General features: G+C 41.1%; 1 protein-coding gene across 1 annotated transcript in view; it reads right to left on the bottom strand.

Moving 5' to 3' along the window:
* MRAP2 (melanocortin 2 receptor accessory protein 2) overlaps positions 1-16,208 on the bottom strand; it is a 31,038-nt gene extending 14,830 nt beyond the window's left edge. The window contains exons 1-2 of the mRNA XM_003404373.4: positions 16,080-16,208; positions 9,100-9,199 (exon numbers count right to left, since the gene is read on the bottom strand). Of these exons, the coding sequence (XP_003404421.1) occupies positions 9,100-9,199; positions 16,080-16,206 (227 nt within the window). The 5' untranslated portion in view covers positions 16,207-16,208. The remainder of the gene's footprint in view (positions 1-9,099; positions 9,200-16,079) is intronic.
* Positions 16,209-21,482: the final 5,274 nt, after the last annotated feature.

The raw sequence follows: 21,482 nt of genomic DNA, 5'->3' as shown, positions 1-21,482 counted from the left end.
GACTTGAAAATAGAGACTCAAAAAAAGACTTGTACACCAATGTTCACTGCAGCACTATTCACAATAGCCAAAAGGTGGAAACAATCTGAATGCCCATCAACAGACGAATGGATAAACAAAATGTACATACATACAATGGAATACTACTCAGCCAGTATGAGAAATGAAGTCTTGATACATGTTACAGTATGGATGGAGCTTGAAGACATTATGCCAAGCAAAACAAGCCAATCACAAAAGGACAAATATTGTATGACCTCACTTGTATAAAAAGACAAGGAAATGCAAATATATAGAGACCAAAGATTATTAGTGGTTACCAGGGGCAAGAGGGAGGGGGGAAAGAGGGTTAGCAGTGATGGAAAGCTAACACTGATTAAGGACAGGGTTGCACAGCTGATTATTGTAATTGCTGTCAATAAGCTGTACACCTGTAAAAAGTTGAATTGGCAAAAGCTGTGTGTTAGATATATTTATAACGAGGGCAAAAAAAGAAATGGTAGCTGCTGAGGCTGCTTATGTCCAACCAAACACCTCATGGAATTTGGGTTCTTGGTTTGGAATTTTAGGGTCATGGTTTCATGGGACAGCCTAGTTGGCCTAATAACATGTTTAGTGCTTCTGTTCTACCTCCTAGTTAGTTTCGTAGTACCTGGAATCTTAAAAGCTTTCACGTGGCCCTCTAAGGCACAACAATGGGTCTCTACTCACTTGGAGCAAGAGGAAGAAGGAGAGTCAGGAAATAGGAGGAAAATATGGAATGTGTGGCTAATCACCTCCATAAACAACTGCCCCCTTTTCCATGAGACCAGGAGAACTGGATGGTGCTTGGCTACCATTACTGAACATTTTGATTAAAGATTCCACTGAAGAATCCTGATCAAAAGGGGGAAAATGCAGAAAAGATTTTCAAATTATTGTGTATTCTAGACCTTCTGGAGCCACGGAGGGTGGATGAAACCCTGAAATTATTGCCCTAAGATAATCTTTAAACCTTAAACCAAAAATAACCCCTAAAGTCGTCTTAAAATCAAACAATAGCTTGACTAGTGAAAAAGATCTGCCTTGAACATCATACTCTAGTAAGAACTATCTATATGGGATCAAATTCACAGCAGCAACTTGAAAGATCAGATATGAACCTTAGGAGGCAGGGAATTTATGTTAATGAGGGGGGAACAAGTCAGAAAAGGAGGGTGAGAATGGCTGTACAACTCTGAAACTGTAATCAATGTCACTAAATGGTACATATAGAAACTGTTGGAAAAAAAAATTGCTGGGGCCACACTATCCCCAATTCTAGGAACAAGAAACAATGAGTAATAGCTTTTCTGTCTGCCTAGCGCATCAGGTGAATGTGAAACACAGGCTATATTTTCTCAGAATTAAAAGCTGCGTCCATTAACCCTTGCTGAAGAACTAAGACAAAGGAGACAATGAGGGTTTTGTCTTGCCCCAGGGAAGGGTCAGGACAGTGGACATAAAGCAACCCCTTCTGAGATGTTTTCCCCCCTTACACCTGAAGCTAGACATGTGCTCCCATGGCCATCCCACTCCCCTCCTTCTCCCCATGATTTCTTGGTGTGTGTGATGGTTAATTTTGTGAGTCATCTTGGCTAGGCTATGGTGCCCAGTTGTTTGGTAAAGCACTAGTCTAATTGTTTTATAATTATATGTGATTAAATCAGTTAGCCTTAAGTAAAGAAGACTGTCTTCCATAATGTGGATGGGCCTCAATCAAGACCTTAAGAGCAAAAAGGGAGTTTCTCTAGGATGTGTTCTACTTCCAGACTAAGAAATAGACATTTTATCAGAACGCTCTTAACTCTTCTTGTCACTTGACCTGTGAATTTTGGAACACAAGCCTACAGGAGTCTCTAATCTGTCACCTAACCTACAGATCAGCTCTTGGACTTGCCAGCCCCTCACAACTGCATGAACCAATTGTTGAATTAAAAAAAAAAAAAACTCTATATGAGTATGTGCATGTGTGTGTATGCACACGTGTGGGTGTGTGTATAAAAGAGAACCAGGAAGATATATATACATATCTCCCTGGTTCTACTTTATGTATACATATATCACTACAGAGCTATATATATGTGTAGTTTCACTACAGAACCCTAAGATGTCTTTTGAGGAACAGAAGTTTTAAATTTCAATTAACTTCAATTTATAAATTTTTCTTATGTTTAGTATTTTTCGTGTCCTCTGTAAGAAATAATTGCTTACTCAAAGTCTTCAAGATATTCTCCTATGCTTTCCTCTAGAACCATGCTGTCCAATATGGTGCCGCAAATGATTGACGGCTTGAATGCACTCAGAGGCACCTCAGGAGACACGTGATCTGCTTCTGAAACATCACAGCCATTGAGTTGAAAACCCTGTGGAGCACAGTTCTACTTTGTAACACATGGGGTCGCCAAGACTTGGAACTGGCTCCACAGCAACTGTTGTGTGTGTATGTGTTTTAATTTACAAATGAACTGCCTGCTGCTATGTCAAGAGTCTTAGTGTGCCAACAACTGTCTTCGGGTTTGCCCACTCATTTAAAGTGATGGGCAGACCAGGCTGTTGGCACCTGCTATTTCCAGCAGTCAGTCACAGTGGACTTTTAAAGATGTGCAATCTAAAGATCTAATAAGGGTGAAAACTTCTGTGATAAACAAAGAGAAAATAATAACAACCTCTAACATTTACCAAGCCACAGCCTGTGCTGAGTGTTTTATCTCATGTAATAAGCCCTAACAGAGACACCCACCTGCTGGGAAAGCAGTAGCTATGTACTTAGTAAATACCTCTTAATTGACAGGGAATTAAAAGTATCTCCTGAAAAAACGTTTACAAATTGAATCAAATACATAAAATAGTCAGAATTTCTACCTGTGAATACTGTCCTCAAAAGGACAGGGCTGTCTTGGGAACCACTCACAACATCTGCACTTTGCCAGCTAGTTCCTGTGGCCATGGTCATTATCAAAGATTTGGCATTGACATTTTCCTGTTATTAGCTTTTAGCTGCACTATACTTGTTCTTTAGAGAGTGCCATATTCAGGTAAATTACAACCGAAAGCAAAATGTAATTTCTGTTTTTATAAGGTCATAAGCAGCCCTGCACTCAACCCTAAATGAAGAACATCCTCACCTGACCAAGGTGTACTTAGCAAAGGCTACAAAGACAGGGTATTTTAGGAATCTGTCTTTTATGAAGTCTAAGAAATTCAACATAAAAACGTGATCCACATCTCTCTAACTGGCAGATTGATGATAATGGGCTATAACGCTTTAACAAGACAGCACACAGACTGAATGGCTTTCTAGCTGAGAAAGCAGGGGTGGGATGGTAGAAATGGTTCTTTTAACTTCGTTGCCCATAAAGGACCCAGATAAGAGATTTTTTTTTTTTTGCACACAATAGCAAATATTCCATGGGAAAAATAATCCCCATCAAAGCTGCTTCTTGGGCCTAAAAGCTTTTAAGAAAGGTGATATTGGCTTTATAATAGCCTTCTTTTCCCTCTGCAGTATACACTACCAAAAAAATCCAGTGCTGTCATGTCAATTCCGACTCATAGCCACCCTATGAGTAGAAATGTCCCATAAGGTTTCCAAGGCTGTAATCTTTTTTTTTTTCTAATTGTACTTTAGATGAAGGTTTACAGAGCAAATTAGTTTCTCGTTAAACAATTAATACACATATTGTTTTGTGACATTGGTTGACAACCCCACTGCGTGTCAACAGTTTCCCCTTCTCAACCTTGGGTTCCCCATTACCAGCTTTCCTGTCCCCTCCTGCCTTCATTCTGTTGTACACAGGGTTGCTATGAGTGGGAACCTAACAATAAAAACAATCTTTATGGGAGAAGTATACCACATCTATCTCCCGATATATTACTAGTGTTCCCCAATATCTGGTTCTTTTCTTCTGGCCACAGAGGACTACTCTTCTCAACCCTCAGGCAGTTAGGTAGGCATGGCCTGTTCTTACCAATGTGTCTCTTCTGGGTGAAAGAACAGAGGGTCTCTGAGATCTCCAGGTGTTCTCTTCCCCTGTCACACCAACCCAGGAGGCTGAGTATTACAGATATTGCAGCTACACGACAGAAACACTTCTGTCAACCCCTTGCTGACCCTTGGCAGACATGTAGGCTCAGCAAGAAATAAACCTTTGTGGGTAGTACAAACAGTGATGTACTCAGTTACTAACTGAAAGGTTGATGATTCAAATTCACCCAGAGATGCGTCGGAAGGAAGCCCTGGTAATCTACCTCAGAAAGAGCAGGGCCATTGAAAACACTGTGGAGCACAGCTCTACTCTGACACACACGGGGCTGCCATGAGTCAGAATCAATTCAGCAGCAACTGGTTTTTGTGTTTTACTGATAGTTGGGGAATTGTTACTGCATCAAAGCCTATCCTATTACACATCCCTCTGTTAACAGAAGCCACTGAGCAGTCAGTAATTCCAGAACTGAAGTTCTTTTCCTAACATGATCCCAAATTAAAAACTTCAGAAAAAAATAAAATGCCCATTTTATTGTGGTGTCATTGGATCTGTGCAACTGGAATGGATCTCAACTCCTGCTACCCAATGCTATTACAGGGAACTCCAGCCAGGGGTGTCAAATATGTGTTCTCTGTCAAAAAAAAAAAAAAAAAAAAAAAACATGACTAACTCCTGATGGCTGCCTCTAGTTGTTTTGAAAATAATCCTGAGGTCAAGTCTTGGCTAAACAGGAAAGAGGACATAGGTAATTAGTGATGTCTGCTGGGGGCATGGGCACAGAAGTTAGGTATCTGCCATCCTGGGTCCTACTACTATTTAAGGGATGTGCATACTCCTCCCATGTACCAGCAATGACGAGATCCTATGGCACCACTCAGCCCTGCCCTGAAAACCCTCCATGGAGAAAAGAATTAAGTGGCAGATCCAGCACTGGGCCATATATTTGAGATTCCAGACTTGACCAGGTGCCTTAACCTGAGTGTTGGAGTTATATGTTCAAACAGGATGGTGCCTGGTATCCCAACTGAGGAAGTAACTGCTCTTTGTGACAAACCATCCACATAGCCTGATACATAAAGCAATCAGAATTCAGACATGTTAGTTCTTCTGAACCATCACCAGGATTCTCTACTTTGACATCTTTCTAAATTCACCTTATAGAGTCATCTTGAGATGCACTCAAACTAAAGCTGGGGTAGAATGAAGCAACATTTGAACAAGCGTAGACACAATGTGAATGCTTAGGGCCTGGCTATCTCATGAGGTGATGCACTTTTTTCTTCTCCCTACTACTCTTTATCCAGGCCCTTCACATCTCCCCAGGACTTCTACCAGCACAGAAGGAGTGGACTAACCTTCATTGAATGACACTACGATCCCAGCTTATGCTGGCAGCGCTGCAGGTACTATCTCATTAATCTTTACAATAATTCTAGGAGGCAGATACTACCTTATTTTTACAAATGAGAACTCTCAACACAAATTAAGAATCTGGCCCAGAGTCTTAAACACTAGCAAGTGGCCATCTAAGATGCATCAATTGGTCTCAACCCACATGGAGCAAAGGAGAATGAAGAACACCAAAGACACAAGGTAACTATGAGCCCAAGAGACAGGACACATAAATCAGAGACTACATCAGCTTGAGACCAAAAGAACTAGATGGTGCCTGGCTTTAACCAATGACTGCCATAACAGGGGACACAACAGAGAAGCCCTGAAGGAGCTGGAGAGCAGTGGGATGCAGACCTCAAATTCTTGTAAAAAGACCAGACTTAATGGTCTGACTGAGACTAGAGGGACCCCGGAGGTCATGATCCCCAGACCTCCTGTTAGCCCAAGACAGGAACCATTCTCAAAGCCAATTCTTCAGACAGGGATTGGACTGGACTGTAAGACAGAAAATGATACTGGTGAGGAGTGAGCTTCTTGGATCAAGTAGACACATGAGACTATGTGTGCAGCTCCTGTCTGGAGGGGAGATGAGAAGGCCGAGAGGGACAGAAGCTGGCTGAAGGGACATGGAAATACAGGGTGGAGAGAAGGGATGTGTTGTATCATTAGGGGGACAGCAACTAGGAGTATATAGCAGGGTGTATACAAGGTTTTGTATGACAGACTGACTTGATTTGTAAACTTTCACTTAAAGCACAATTTAAAAAAAGAATAATAATTTGGCCTACAGTCTCAATAAATAAACCTGGAAATGTTTGCCTCCAGGGCCCATGCTTGGTCCAGTAAGTGACAAAAGAAAAAACACTGACTGCCTGCTAAGATCTCTTGTTCAACAGAAGGAAGAGATTAAAAATTGCCAATAAAAAATAGTTAAGTGTAATGGGTAAGAACAGGAAATAAACGGTCAAAAAGACTTTAGTTTGAAGTCCGGCTCTACAGATTTTTACCTGTGAAACCTCACGCAACTGCCTCAGCCTTTTTTGCTCTCATCTGTAAAATGGGGACTATTATAAGACTTTATCTTCTTGTGAGGATTTAGTGAGATAATGCATAGAAGATGATTACCAGTCCCTGGCATATAATAAACCCTTGATAAGTTAACTCTTACTATTATTCTCAACGATTTATCATTCTTTCCCTCATTCCTAATTATCACATAGAAACTTAGTGAGTTGTTTTATATTAAAGATGGCTGTATGGGGAAAAACAAAAAACAATGTCTGCTTTAGAAGAAAATTCCTGCCAAATAAATGTCAAGTTTATTAAGATCTAAAAGCTTTTATAACTGATCCAATTAAGCGTTTTTCTACATGTCTGATTCTTTTCAATTTTTATTATTATGATATACTGCAACCAAATGCTGTATCTCACATTGCCTCAGGCTGTGTACAAAAGCAGTTAAAGTATGGACATGACAGCTGATCCATCATTTTATTATAAGTGGAAACAAAAGTTAGGCTTTCTTTCTGACCTTGTGAGACAGATGTAAGGTGATGATGACCACTTTTCTCTGACTGAAGCCATTCAGAACCTTCATCAAAAAGGGAGACCATTTAGCAGTCTGACTGAATTGCCAACTGAAGATTGAAAATGCAAGTCTCAACTAGCCGGGATCACCATGACACCTTAAGAAAGCCACGTTCTGTTTTGTACTAAAGTGTTCTCAGCCATAAAATCACCTGCCTCCTACATCAAACAAAACCATCTCAATAACCCTGCAAAAATCCCTCTCACCCTCAGAGGAAAAGGAATATAATAAGGCATTGTTATTCCCTGACCGCTCTATAAAACGCACTGTAATTCAAGCTTGTCCTCAGCTTTTCTTACTACTGTTACAAACCACAGCAGATTTTCTAATTCCCTGAACCAATATAGGAGAAGCAAAGGCAGGTGTGGATGTTTTTAAGGACATGAAGAGAGAAAAAGGAAAGTTCATGAATTTTTAGTGGCTGTTAAAGAAATTCTCAACCTTATGTCTCTGTATGCTTCAATAAAATGGTATTTTCCTTTCATTTAAAATGTTGGCATTTAAACATTTTTTCTGGATGCCTAGAAATAGCTAAATGGTGGGCAGAACTGTTCCCTTTACCCAAGCACATGTTATAGTGCAAATACAACCTGAAGACAGAACAATGGATGCCAGAGGTTGTGGGATGAGACACAGAACCAAAGTGTGCAGAACGAACCCTCTGTTTACTCAGGTGCTCTTGTCAAGCTGTGAGGATTCAATGTTTAACCTTAGGAATTTGTGCTAAATTTCTTCCATTTACTCACCATCCTTCCTCACCCTGTTCTGTGCCCTGTAAGACTGCCTCTAGCTGCTGGTTGTGTTCAGCTGAATGATACGGAAGATGGGAAGGAAGGAGGCAAGTAAGATCTTGGAATTTATTTTGAAGCTTCCTCCCTAGGCAGTTACCCCTTGGGCTAGCTGTGCCCTTGACCCAAGGTCACAGCTCCTCTCCGCCAGCCCTTTCCACAGGACTCCTGGCTTCCAGTCATGGCTCCTTCCCCTTACCCCTTCAGATCTCAGATGGTATCTGCTTCTCAGTGTTGCTATCCCCGGTGTTCTGCACTATCCCACCAGGTTGCCCTCCTCCTTGTCCACAACTTGTGAATAATCCCTTTATCAAAAGCTCCTCCAATTACCCAATTTGAATGTGCTCTCTATGCCATAAATTCGAATCAACTCAATGATAACTAACAACAATAACACCTGTTGCCTGCTGGGACCGACTAATAACGTATTCAACATAGGCTATTTTTGCCTCTACCTTTGTAGAAGAGTTGGGATAAAGAAACGTTTCAGGGTTTTTTGCAAACCATAACCAAACACTTTATGATGTTACCCAATATTCTTTAAGCACCTATGTAATCATTATGCTTATTAAAGAAATGGAGTCAGTGGAGGATCAAATGGTTAGTGCTTAGTTGCTAACCAAAAGGTTGGAGATTCAAGTCTACCCAGCGGTGCCTCAGAAGAAAGGCCTGCTTATCTACTTCCAAAAAATCAGCCATTGAAAATCCTATGCATAGTTTTACTCTGACACACATGGAGTTACGATGTATTAGAATCCACTCGATGGCAACTGGTAATTAAAGAAATACAAATGTTTTCTTTATCATATTATGAGAATATATAATCCATAGTGTTTCCCTTTTTATTTTAGCTTCAAGAAAATTCAGTGTTAAATGCAGTATTTACTGTCAATAACTGATTTAGCTGAATGCCCAGCAACAATTATTTCTTTGCCCCTTGAAAAGTTCTTCAAAAGTGGTTTTCATTCTATTTTTTGCGATTGTCCTTTTTTGTTGTTTTTAATCTCGCGAAGCATCTAAATCCTTTTAAGAATAAGGAGAAAATACATCCTAATTAATAAAAATCAGGCATGGGTCAGTATCAAGACAGCAGGAAAGGACCAAGAAACCTAGGTTCACAAGCTTGAAAACAAGTCCCAGAGGTGAGGCAAAGTGCCAGGAGGAAGGCAGGATTCTACTCCACAGGTATCTGGTCCAGACAACAAACCCATAGCCATCCTCTTTTCTCCATCCACTGGAAGCAACTCCAGGCCTGGGTACTGGTTTGTTTCTTTGCTTCCTTATGGGGCTTAACAGACATTTAGGAATAGCCCAAACTTACTCTTGGTGTGGGGCTCCTGTCTTGGTCAGCAAGGTCAGCACAAAAAACATGAAAATCACGAAGACTGCAAGACCAACCCAAAATCCAATCACAATGGAATCTGCAAGACAGTTAATGTTGGGATTAGTATTTCACAGTAACTTAGAACTGGAACATTCAAGGAATCTGAGCTATTTAGAGAGAGTTGGAAGAAAGGCCTGGCAATGTGCTTACATAAAGATTACAGGCAGCAAAGAAAATCCCATGGAGCAGGGTTTTCTACTTTATAACACATGTGGTCATCATGGATTAGAACTGACTAACTGCCAACGGGTTTGGTTGTTTTTGTTTGTTTTGGTGCATGAACGAGTGAGGAGGTCAACAATACAATGAGCCAATCTTGACCCATCAGTCAAATGGGAACAGATAAAATGTAGAGAATGAGGGTGAGGCAAGAGTCTGAGTCACCTCCCCAGTTTCTGTCTCAGCTAAGGAAATGATGTTTTCTTTTTTTCCACAATAACAGGGACCACGGTAACACAAAGAGATTTCAGCCTTATTTATTCTGTTCCTCCATGTCCCAGTAAGGAACCCAGGACTGAAACATCTTGAGTTAGAAAATACAATTTCTAGTAGAGACTACAATACAAAATTTAAGTGAATTCTGATTTAAAACAAATCAATTTTGTATTTTTTAGGAGAAAATACATCCTAATTGATAAAAATCAGGAACGGATCACCATCAAGACGGTAGGAAAGGACCAAGAAACCTAGGTTCACAAGCTCCAGTTAAAAACAAGTTCCAGAAGTGAGGCAAAGTGCCAGTAGGAAGGCAGGATCCTGCTCCACAGGCATCTGGTCCAGAAAAACCCACGGCCATCCCCTTTTCTCCATCCACTGGAAGCATCCTGGAATAGTTCAGGTCCTAGTTACGTCTTCGGGAGGGCATACAAACGGTCTCCTGAAGGCTCTCCCTGCCTTCTACCTTTTCCTATGATTCATCTCTATAAATCTGCTTTAACACAGCTCTGATAATGTTGCTATTTTATGAACAACCTTCAACAAAAATAGGCCTGACCTACTCCTCCAGATTAAAAGAGATGCCATATGTAAGGTACTTTATATGATGCCTGGCATCTCCGAAGCTGCCTTACATCTGCCAGTTATCATTAGAATCATCATCATCATCCTTTCTTGGTTTATCCCTCATACAACCCATAAGTTTCTAATTGGACTAGGGGACATTATATCCCTCTATTTGCCTTAACTTTCAACCACAGCTTCCTAACATTCATGCCTTTACAGGGGTTCTTGCCTCTACCTGGCTGGAACAACTTCCTCCAGCCTGGAGCAGACGAACATCCATCTATCCTTCAAGGCCCATCCCATGCACCATCTCCTTCACAAAGTCTCCTTAATTTCCCCAACTAATGTGCCCTCTCCCTTCTCTGGACCCCAGGCATTTTGTCTCTGTTTCTCTAAACGGGCCCTTCCTTGATCCTCTCTTGGGTAATAGTCACAGGTGTATACCACTGGACAAAGATTAAACAAAAAAAAAAAACCAAACCCATTGCCAACAAGTCATTCTGACTCATAGTGACCCTATAGGCCAGAGTAGAACTGCTCCATACGGTTTCCAAGGAGCGTCTGGTGGATTCGAACAGCCAACCTTTTGGTTAGCAGCTGTAGCTCTTAACCATTACACCACCAGGGTTTCCATGGACAAGGATTAGGCTGAATTGTCTATAGAACCTGACACATACACCAGAGGGTCTCAAATCTGGGGGGCAACTGAGCTGAATCATTTTACACTTTCTGATCTATTCTAAGAAGTTTACCCATGTGTGGTTACAATGAGGATGCTTGGCAATTTTTTTTTTAAATAAACGATCGGAGCTTATACATTAAATGTATTTAAATGTAAAGCATTGTTCCAGTTAAATTAGATCTACGTAGCACTTTTTCCAAAATGAAGAAAGCAAATGGACAATTTACTCTGCTAATGTATCTTTCCTGGGGTTAAGCGTAGCAAAGAAATAGAAATTGAAGACTTTGACTTATAACAATATAAATGGAAATGAGGCATAAAAAAAGACATAAAGACAAGAACCACAAGACACATGTATACAAGTACAGCTAACATCTAACAATAAAATCTCAATTACAGGGGCGCAGTCTATGAAGAACCAGATGAATGGCAGTTCCCCACACTGTACTGTATCAACTATCTGCACAGTGAAATCACATTCTAAAATTACACACCAGTGTTATATTTAAATCTTCAATTTAGAACTTAATCTAGTTGTGTTGACTCACATTTTTAAAATTTTACTAAGAAGGTGCTCTCGTGAGGATAGCTTTCACCCTGAGAATGGTGGGGTGATCCCCATCAGTCCTCCACTTCCTAGCCTGGGGTGGGCAGAGGTGGGGAAGCAGTGCCCTTAACCCAGCCCCCGTCCCCTCCCTTCTTGGCCCATCTTGCACCCTAGGCACCGGATCAAGAAGCAGCAATACCGTAGGGTATGCATGGAAGGGTCACAGCGCTCAGAGAAGTCATGAGGGGTGAGGAGGAGGACTGTGTTAGAATTTGAGAATCCTTGTGACTCAATGTTCTAAATGTTTCCTTGAAAACTGGGGCATCTAATTTTCCCACCACATTATGCTTTAAGTATTTCTGCTTATTCACATTCTCCTTTAAAAGAAATTTGCTTCCTCAAATTATTTCCATTTATTTTCCCCTTAACTCTGCCACATGACCTTCAGCCCACAGCACTTTCTCATTCTGAGCACCTCACAGGGAACATTGGTGATCCCTTATCTCATCCCCAAAATATCCAAACTCTTTAGAAGTTATATTTACATGCTGAGTTTCATGGGCATTCACACTGCATTGAAAGGAGCAAAGCAGAGTTCCTGGTCTTTCCCAAAGCACCCTTTCCTGGAAAGAAGTCAGAAGAGAGGTTTGCCCACAGTGGGGTGCAATGAAGCTAGATGGTTAAGGAAACCTAGAGAAGCCTTCCGAAGGGGTTCCTAACAAAGCAAGGCAGCCACAGCCTGTTCTGGCTATGAACTGAGCTACTAAGAGACAAGCGGCCCAGGGAAATTCCAAATGGAATGTGTCATAATAAAATAACCTGACCTTTAATAAAACCAGGGAGCAGAAAGCTAGCAGCTGCACGTTTTTCACTGGCATGATCTTTTGCTTCCTGTATTATCTTTTCCACTCTAGGGTAGGACTAAAACAAACCAGCCCATCCCACTTCACTTCCTGAGAATAAACTATGACCTTTATCCATTTCATGGCCGTGTGAAAAACCAGGACTAATACTCCATTTGAAAGAGAGTTCGGGGCACAAGAGCCAGGACTGTCCTCACACCATTTCTGGTTCCTAAGGCAGTAGGGTCAGTTTCGTGGTATGAATTCTTGGCAAAGAACCAAGAGTGAGTTCCAGGACTTGTCTCTACTGTGCTCCTGACGATACATCTTACTCCAAGCCTTTGCAAGCTCTAGCTCTGCTTCCTGTCCTGATGACTTAGCTTCTTGCTGACTTATCCATGGGTGTACCCGGCATTACCTGCAAAGTGGCACATGAAAAAACCATGGAATTTGGCCACCATTGACAACTCAGAATAAGAGGATGTTCTTTTAATCTCATCTCAAGTCAGCAGCCAGAGCAATCCTGCTAGAATGTATGAATGTCCATTCACTGACTCATTGGCTTTTGCTTCTTTCTCTCTAAGTACTCCCTCTCTCATCCAGCGGAGCCCTTCAGAACTGAGCTATTTCTTTCCCTTCCTTTGTAGTAAAACTCAAAAGATATGTCTATATGTAATGTCTTCGATTCTTTTTCTCCCATTTTTTCTTGAACCAAGTCCATCAGTCCTTCATCCCCCAATACTTTACTAACACAGCTTTTAAAAAGATTGCCAGTTACTTCTACATTGTAAATCCAACGATCAAGTGTCAGTCCTCAACTAACTTGACCTAACAGCAGCATTTGACACAAATGATTCTCTCATCCTTGAAACCCTTTCTTCACTTGGTTTCCAGGAAACCACAATTGCCTGGTGTTCTTCCTCTCTGTCCATTCCTTCTCAGACTCCTTTTTCTGCTCCCTCCTCAACCTCTCCCTTAGCCCCAGTTTCTACATGCTAGCATGCCCATGGCTTGGGGCCCTGGTGGCACAGTGGTTAAGAGCTCAGGCTGCTAACCAAGAGGTCAGCAGTTCAAATCCAACAGCTGCTCCTTGGAAACCCTATGGAGCAGTTCTACTCCGTCCTATAGCATCACTATGAGTTGGAATCGACTCCACAGCAATGGGTTTGGGTTTTTTTTTTTTAAGCATACCCAGGGCTCAGTTCTTGGACCTCTTCAGTTTTCTATCTATACTCACTCATCCACCCTCCTGACTTTGAATACCATTTATATGCGGATGACTCTCAAACCTACACCATCATCCCACACCTCTCCTCCCTTGTCCTCTTGGATGTCTGATAGGCATCTCAAACTTAACAGGTCCAAAACTGAGCTCCTGATGTAATTCTCCAAAATCTCCTTCTCCCATTTTCTTCCCCATCTTATTTAATGGCAATTCTATCCTCCATCACTCAGGTAACAAAGCTTCAAATCATCCTTAACTCTTCTCTTTCTTACACTCCATAGCCAACTCATTGATAAATTCTGTCAGATTTACCTTCAAAATATACCTACAACGTATGCATTTCTCATCACTCCACTGCCCCCACTCTGGTCCAAGCCACCATCATAACTTGTCTGGCCTAGGGCAATAGGCGCCTGACAGGTCTATGTTTCCAATTTCATTCCCTTCAGTCTACTTCACAATCCAGCTGCAGTATGGTCCTTTTTAAACCTATGCTAGATCCCACTCCTCTGCTCAAAACCCTAAGATGACTTTTTAGAGTAGAAGTCAACATCCTTAGGATGACTCTAAGTCCCCCGTAATCTGGGCCCCACTACTTTGTCTCCTACTGCTCTGCCTCTCAGTCCTTCACCTGGGCCATGCTGGCCTCTTCACTGTCTTTGAATGTTCCAGCTTACTCCTGCCATAGATCCTTTTCTGGAATATTCTTCCCCCAGCTATCTTATAGCTCACCTCCTCACTTCCTTCAGGTCTTTGCTCGAAACTCTATTTATCAGTATGGCCTTCCATGGCCACTCTCTACTTTCACTTCCACACTCTAATCTCCATTTCAGCCTGTGTTTTTCCTCTTTTAATCACCATCTGACATAGTTTGTTTATTTAACTTGTTAACTGTCTCTCCCACTAGAATGCAAGCTTTATAAGAAGGGGTACTTTTGTGTTTTCTGTTCACTATTGCATCTCCAGTGCTTAAAATGCTACTGTATACAACAGTTGCTCAATAAATATGTGCTGAATGAATGAGTGAATTTCCACTCTGCTAGTGCCAAATGTATGTCATATATGTGTCCATTTCTGATACACAGTAAGATTTAATACACGATTCGAAATGAGGGCAAAAGGAGAATCTGCAATGACCATCAGAGGTTGTTTCTCAGATGAATGACACTTTGAAGTTAAGAATCTTAATTTCAACAGGTAGAGAAACTTAATCTAACATTAAAATGTAACTACTGTGGCCAAATATTATTCATAACAGACAAAGCAAATGAAGATAACTATTATGTTCATACCTACCAACTGTAAGGGCTTTCCCCTGAAATGTCTTACTTCTATTGTTTTGAAATTGCACTTAATTGGCTTGATATTTTGCTCAGCAAAACAAGAAGACGTACTTGAAGCTCAGAATCACAGCATTTTCAAATGGAAGAGACTGCACCAATGTACGCATTGCAATAGTTGACTTGATCTTTTCATTTTCCTGTATGTCTGAGTTTTATGTTGTTATTGTTGTTGTTGTTTTATGTGTCTCGTATACTGTCATGTTCCTGAAGCTAAGGGTCTCTACTTTCATCAGATCTCTTATACCAGAACAGTAAGTATGCACTCTGGCATTTTTGTTTTTTTCATGATATAAATGCTAAAACTAACAAAATCACCCCCTTACTAATTGCATAGTAAGTAAAGTAAGTATGTGATATGTCACTTTTCGACATATATTTTGCAGGAACTTTTTCCAGCTAAAATCATTTCTAAAATGTGCTCTTAAAATATTTTTCTTAACTGTCTCTGGAAACGTACTAACCACAAGTACGGCAGCAGCTCTGTCTTTTGTATCCCTGAAACTAAGGAAAAGAAACAGGAGTAGACTGACACAAAAATAGAGTTTGCATCACCAAGCTGTAAAAGCCCACACTAAACCCGGTTGCTGTCAAGTCCATTCCAACTCATAGCCACTCTGTAAGACAGAGTAGAACTGCCCCATAGGGTTTGCAAGGAGTGGCTGGTGGATTTGAACTGCTGACCTTTTGGTTGGCAGCCGAGCTCTGAACCACAGGAATATATGGCAATATTTCTAGTCACATTGATTTCTACTATAATTCATAACAAGCAATGTCCTTACCTGTTATCCAGAAATAAAAAAAGACTAAACAATTTAAGTAATTTGTTGTTGTTGTTAGGTGCATCAAGTCGGTTCCAACTGACAGTGACCTTTGGAATAGAAGCATTTCCTTTGCTGCATTTGTATCGCCAATTCTAATCTCTTTGATATTTACTAATCCATCCCATTACTTTGGACCTACTAAGCACCTAAAGCTTTTACAGTGCCATTGATACACATTCAGAAACAACAGAATATCTCCTTATTCCTAGTCTGTCTTAGTCTGGAAGCTCAGCTGAAACCTGTCTGCCATGGGTGACCCTACTGGTATTTGAATACCGGTGGCATAGCTTCCTGCAACACACAAGCCTGCACAGTATGACAAACCGACAGCACTTAACAACAACAAGAACAGGTAGAGGACAGATTTCTGCAAGAAGGAGAATAAGTCACTGGAGATTTCAGGGGTAAAAGCAAATACGTTTTGTGCTCACAATCTGGAATTGTATAAGACTTACATTTATGGGCCTTCAGTCCTTCAAAGGAAACTGGTCCAATTTCATAATACTCATATTCCCAGGTGTAATCAGAATTAGATGCAGACTGTTGGGAGGTTCTGTTAGAAATTAACCTCTGGACAGACATCTCTACCCTGCACAAATAGAGAAAGAAAGGGCAGAACCTGTTGATTCATCCAAAACTCATGGTTGCTCTAATTGCTCCAGCCACATTCACCAGTTCAGCAGGCAAAGGCCCCAGGGTAGTCCCATCCACTACATCAGGGAGAGGCCCTCATCAGCCGCGCACACATTGGTCTTACCTCATACCATGTGGCCATTATTCCTTTTTTTCTATCTATTAGACTGGAACGTATTTGAGATCAGACACCATGCCTTTTGTTGTTGTTGCCCCCCAGGACTTAAACCAGTGCCTGGCACATAAACTAAAACCACACTCATTGCCATCAAGTCAATTCCAATTCAAGGCAACTCAAATAAAGAAGGGAAGGAGGGAGAGAGTACATCAAAATCTCTGAGCTTACAACTTTAGCCTCACAATTTATACCTGCATGAGAATGTAAAGAACCTACAAAGAATCAATAAAGTCAGTATCAGAAATAAACTACTTCAGTATATACTCCTTGAGCACCACCTATGCAACAATAAAGACGTGCAACCCAAGTCTAATGAAATGGGGCAGAGAAATGAGAAGTGGGCAACAAGAGTTACATAATGAGGGTTGCATGCTGAAGACCCTCAATAGAAGTCTGCATCTTGTCCAGTGCTTATTCTGAAATTTATCATGTTTTCAGGATTTTCCAAATACCTTCTTTGTGACCTGTGATTATTTTAAACAAGAAAATTATGACTTCTTTGGAAAAAGAAGCTGCACTATGCAGTACAAATGCCAAAGGTGACAATTCAACAGAGCCACGGTTCAATACTGAGCATCTACTGTGTGCAAGACACTATGGGGTACGCAAAGACACCTGACACAGAACAGGACTCCACAGGCCTTTCTTTATAATGGGGAAAGGGAGACAAATTAACAAATAACAGTAATATAGGGATCATATAAATGAAATAGCAGCTGAAACCAAGATTCATTAAGCAGACACCACCACTGCCCCTTCCCCATAGTTTCCGGAATTCCTCTTCTCCCACCACCAATCAGAATCTCCCACCAGCTCCTCAAGGGCACAATCCCAGGAAAACCGAGGTAAAATCACCACCATCGGCACCCTGTCCCAAGGCAGGCATCTCAGCCTCCCTCATCCCTTCTTCCTCCATCCTCAGCCTTGGACCCCAAAGAAAGAGAATCTAACCCCTTGGCATCCAGGTGTTTGAATCCAGAGTTGTACAACCCTGAGCAGCCAGTCAGACAAATCACTCCTCCAAAGGTAGAAATGAAGATGCCAATTCTCACTTGGGACATAAAGCTACACAGATTATTATAAGAAGAGCTGACATTTACTTTCTGTAAGTGTTCAGTTACCTTTCTATCCCCAGCACACAAAAAAATACATAAGACCACAGTATCATCTTTGCCCTTTCCATTTTGAACAAGAGATTATTTTTTTTCTCAGCCATGAAATACATTTCCTCAGGAAAAGAAAATTAACAACTCAAATCAAAGAAATACCATCAGAGGAGCAGCTCTTTAGTTGTACGGGTCAGAGATAAATGTTGCAGATTAGGATCAACATAATTTTCCTTTGGGAATGTTAAGAATTTCAAAACACATAGGAAATAGCATTGGATTTGAGTCAGAAGACCAGGGTTTTAATTTTTGCTCTACCTCCACTTGCTATATTGTTAGTCAAGACACTTAATCTCTCCAAACCACATTTCCTCATCTGCAAAACAAGTGTCATCATGACAGCTTGAAAACACTGTCATCAGGAATGGCTCTGTCTAGTGGATACCATCATCATCTACCTGGCCCACTCCTCAAGCCTCCAAAATGGTTTTTCTGCTTCTACTCTGACCCCTGCAATCCATTCTCCACACTTCAGCCAGTGATCCTTTAAAAAGACAAATTGCACTTGTCACTCCTTTGCTTAATACTTCTAATGGCTTTCATTGCTCTAAGGACAAAGTCCAAAATCTCAAAATGGCAAACAAGGTCATGATTAGGTCCTGTCTCCTCTGATCTTGAGCCATTCTGCCTCATGCCCCATCAAATTGTACTTGCATCTATTACAGCTCCTCAGACACTCTTGTTCTCTGCCACTTGCACACACCTTGTTCCCTCTGGTGGATGGGATCTTCCTACCACCCCCATTCTACCCTATCCCTCCTTCCCTGCATACTCTTACCATCTAGATCAGGGGTCGTCAAACTACAGCCCACAGGCCAAATTAAGCCCACCACCTGTTTTTGTATAGTTCATCTGAGTGAAGGATATTTTTTATATTTTCAAATGGTTAAAAAAAAGAATAGTAATATTTTGTGACACTAGGAAATTATATGAAATTCAAATTTAGTGTCCGTAAACAATGTTTTATTGGAACAGTCACCCTCATTTGTTTATATATTGTCTGTCAGTGGTACTTCCATGTTGTTGATGCTGAACAGGTTTCATGGGAGCTTCCAGACTAAGACAGACTAGGAAGAAAGGTCTGGTGATCTGCTTCCAAAAATTGGTCAGTGAAAATTCTATAAATCACAATAGTTTGATCTGCAACTGATCATGGGGCTCAAACAATATTTCAATTTATTGGGGATGGTGCAGAACTGGGCAGTATTTTGTTCTGTTGTGCACAGGATCACCATGAGTCAGGGTCAACTGGAAAGCCACTAACAGCAACAACAATGGCCACTTTAGTGTTAGCAACAGCAGAGTTGAGTGCAAAGCCTAAACTATTTACTAAGAAGCACTTCACAGAAAATGTTTGCCAAACCCTGCTTTAACCAAAAAAAAAAAACCCACTACCATCAAGTTTATTCTGACTCATAGCGACCCTATAGGGTTTCCAAGGCTGTAAATCTTTGCAGAAGTAGACTGTCACGTCTTCCTCCTGAGGAGCAGGTACTGGGTTCAAACAGTTGACCTTTTGGTTACCAGCTGAACACTTTAACCACTGTACCACCAGAGCTCATCAGAACCCTTGCTCTAAAAAAAATCTAGAACCATAAAAAAAAATTATCTGAGTTCCAGTTTTCCCACTGGAAAAATGAAGATGGTAACAGTACCTACTTCATGGACTTGCTGTAAGGATTAAATGAAATGTTGCGCGAAAGATGGTTAGCCAGGAGCTCAGCTGCTAACCAAAAGGATGACAGTTCAAATCCACCACCTGCTCCTTGGAAACCGTATGGGGCAGTTCTACTTTGTCCTACAGGGAAGCTATGAGTTGGAATCAACTCGACAGCAATGGGTTTGTTTTTTTTCAGTTTTTAGCACAATCCTTGGAGTCCTAGTGGCACAGCAGTTAAGAGCTCGGCTGCTAACCAAAAGGTCGGCAGTTCGAATCCACCAGACACTCCTTGGAAACTCTATGGGGTAGCTCTACTCTGTCCTATAGGGTCATCTGCATACACATGTCCTATAGGATCTGCCACACACTATGAGTCGGAATCAACTCGACAGCAGTGGGTTTGGTTTGGTTTTGGGTAGCACTATCATTATGAGCTAAGATACACTGATCTGGGACAGAAAAGCCTAGATTTATTCTTCAGATACCACACTAACTCCCCTCTCAGACTATTCCTAACAAATTTACTATGTAGTTTATTAATCTATGTGCTTCAGATAAACAGGTAAAATTGTAATATAAAATACATTAAAAAGGATTCATTTAGATGGTTGAAAAATCATAAAGGTCAACATTTACAACTTAGGATCCATGCTGTTCGACCAAGTCAAAAAATGGTAATAATTTCCGCCTCTCTCTTTTTATTTTTTAAGGACAATAAGTGAAGTCTGGTTTTATCATATCATTTTTATTGGTAATCAACATTATAGCCCATATAATAAGCAGAGCATAAGGAGAAACTAGGATTCATCTGGCTTCAAAATAGATAACAGGTAAAAAAGTGAAAAGACATAAAATAATGAGGAAAATAAAGATGGGAAAGTGTTTTCTATTCTTGTCTACGCAGCACATCACAAGTCCAAGGGCAGCTCTCCCGGCATAAATTCCCCACATCTGTATACGGTGTGATCCCTGTTTATGGCTGCTAAGGCCAGTCAGACAGACACACTCAGTGCCGCCCTCCCAGGCTGGTCAGGGACTAGCAAATAAAGTATGTCTGTAAAAGAGTCAAATATCAAGTAATATCAACTGCTTACCTATCATAAGGAGTCCCTGGGTGAGCAAACAGTTAACATACTTGGCAGCTAACAGAAAGGATGGTGGTTCAAGATCATTCAGAGGTACCTCATAAGAAAAGCCTGGTGATCTACTTCCAAAAAATCAGCCATTGAAAACCCCATGGAGCACAATTCTACTCTGACACCGTCTTAGGCTGGGTTCTCTAGAAAAGCAAAACCAGTGAAGCATATGTGTGTATACATATTAAATAAATAAATAAATAAAATTTAAAAAACCAAACCCATTGCCATTGAGTCAATTCTGACTCATAGTGACCCTACTGGACAGAGAACTGTGCCCCATAGAGTTTCCAAGGAGCAGCTGGCGGATTCAAACTGCCAACCTTTTGGTTAGCAGCCAAACTCAACCACTGAGGCACTAGGGCTTCATATACACTCATACATATATGTACATGTATATATACGCACACACAGAGACTTATCTCAAGGAAATGGCTCATGGGCTGCAGAGGCCATGAACCCAAGATCAGCAGGGAAGACAGCAGGCTGCTGGCTCACAAAGTTGCAGAGGCCAATGAGTCCCAAGATTGGCAGGCTATACAGCAGGCCACCGGCTCAAGTCCCAAAAACCAGAGGTCAGATGATGATAGGCCAGATCCAGGATCCAGAGCAAGTAAAAGCCGGCAAGCTTTGCCAGAACGTCCATTTATATTGGATGCAGGCCACACCTCCAAGGAAACTCCCTTTACAACTGATTGGCTGATCACATCAAAGCACATCATGAAAATGATTACAATATATCACAAAATGGAGGCTAACTACATCATTACATAACTGCCTAATTACATCATTACATAACTGCCAAACCACTGAGAATCATGACCCAGCCAAGTTGACACACAACCTTAACCATCACAGACGCACATGGGGTTGCCACGAGTCAGGATTAACTTGATGGCAACTGATACCTACCATAAAGAAAGTTTTGGGTTTTTTTTTTCTACTCCTTTTTTTATCCCTTACACTATTACCTTTCATATAAGTGGAAGCACTTAAGGATGGGTAAAGATCAAAGGATAATGAAAGTTACATGAGCCAAGGTCCTGAAAGTGGAAAGCCCTGTGCCTTTGGTACAGACCCCAAAA

This window comes from Loxodonta africana, chromosome 1, assembly GCF_030014295.1.
Source record: "Loxodonta africana isolate mLoxAfr1 chromosome 1, mLoxAfr1.hap2, whole genome shotgun sequence".
In the NCBI taxonomy this organism is placed as follows: Eukaryota; Metazoa; Chordata; class Mammalia; order Proboscidea; family Elephantidae; genus Loxodonta; species Loxodonta africana.
Note: the sequence above shows the minus strand (reverse complement) of the source record. Positions and strands in the feature narration are given on the sequence as shown.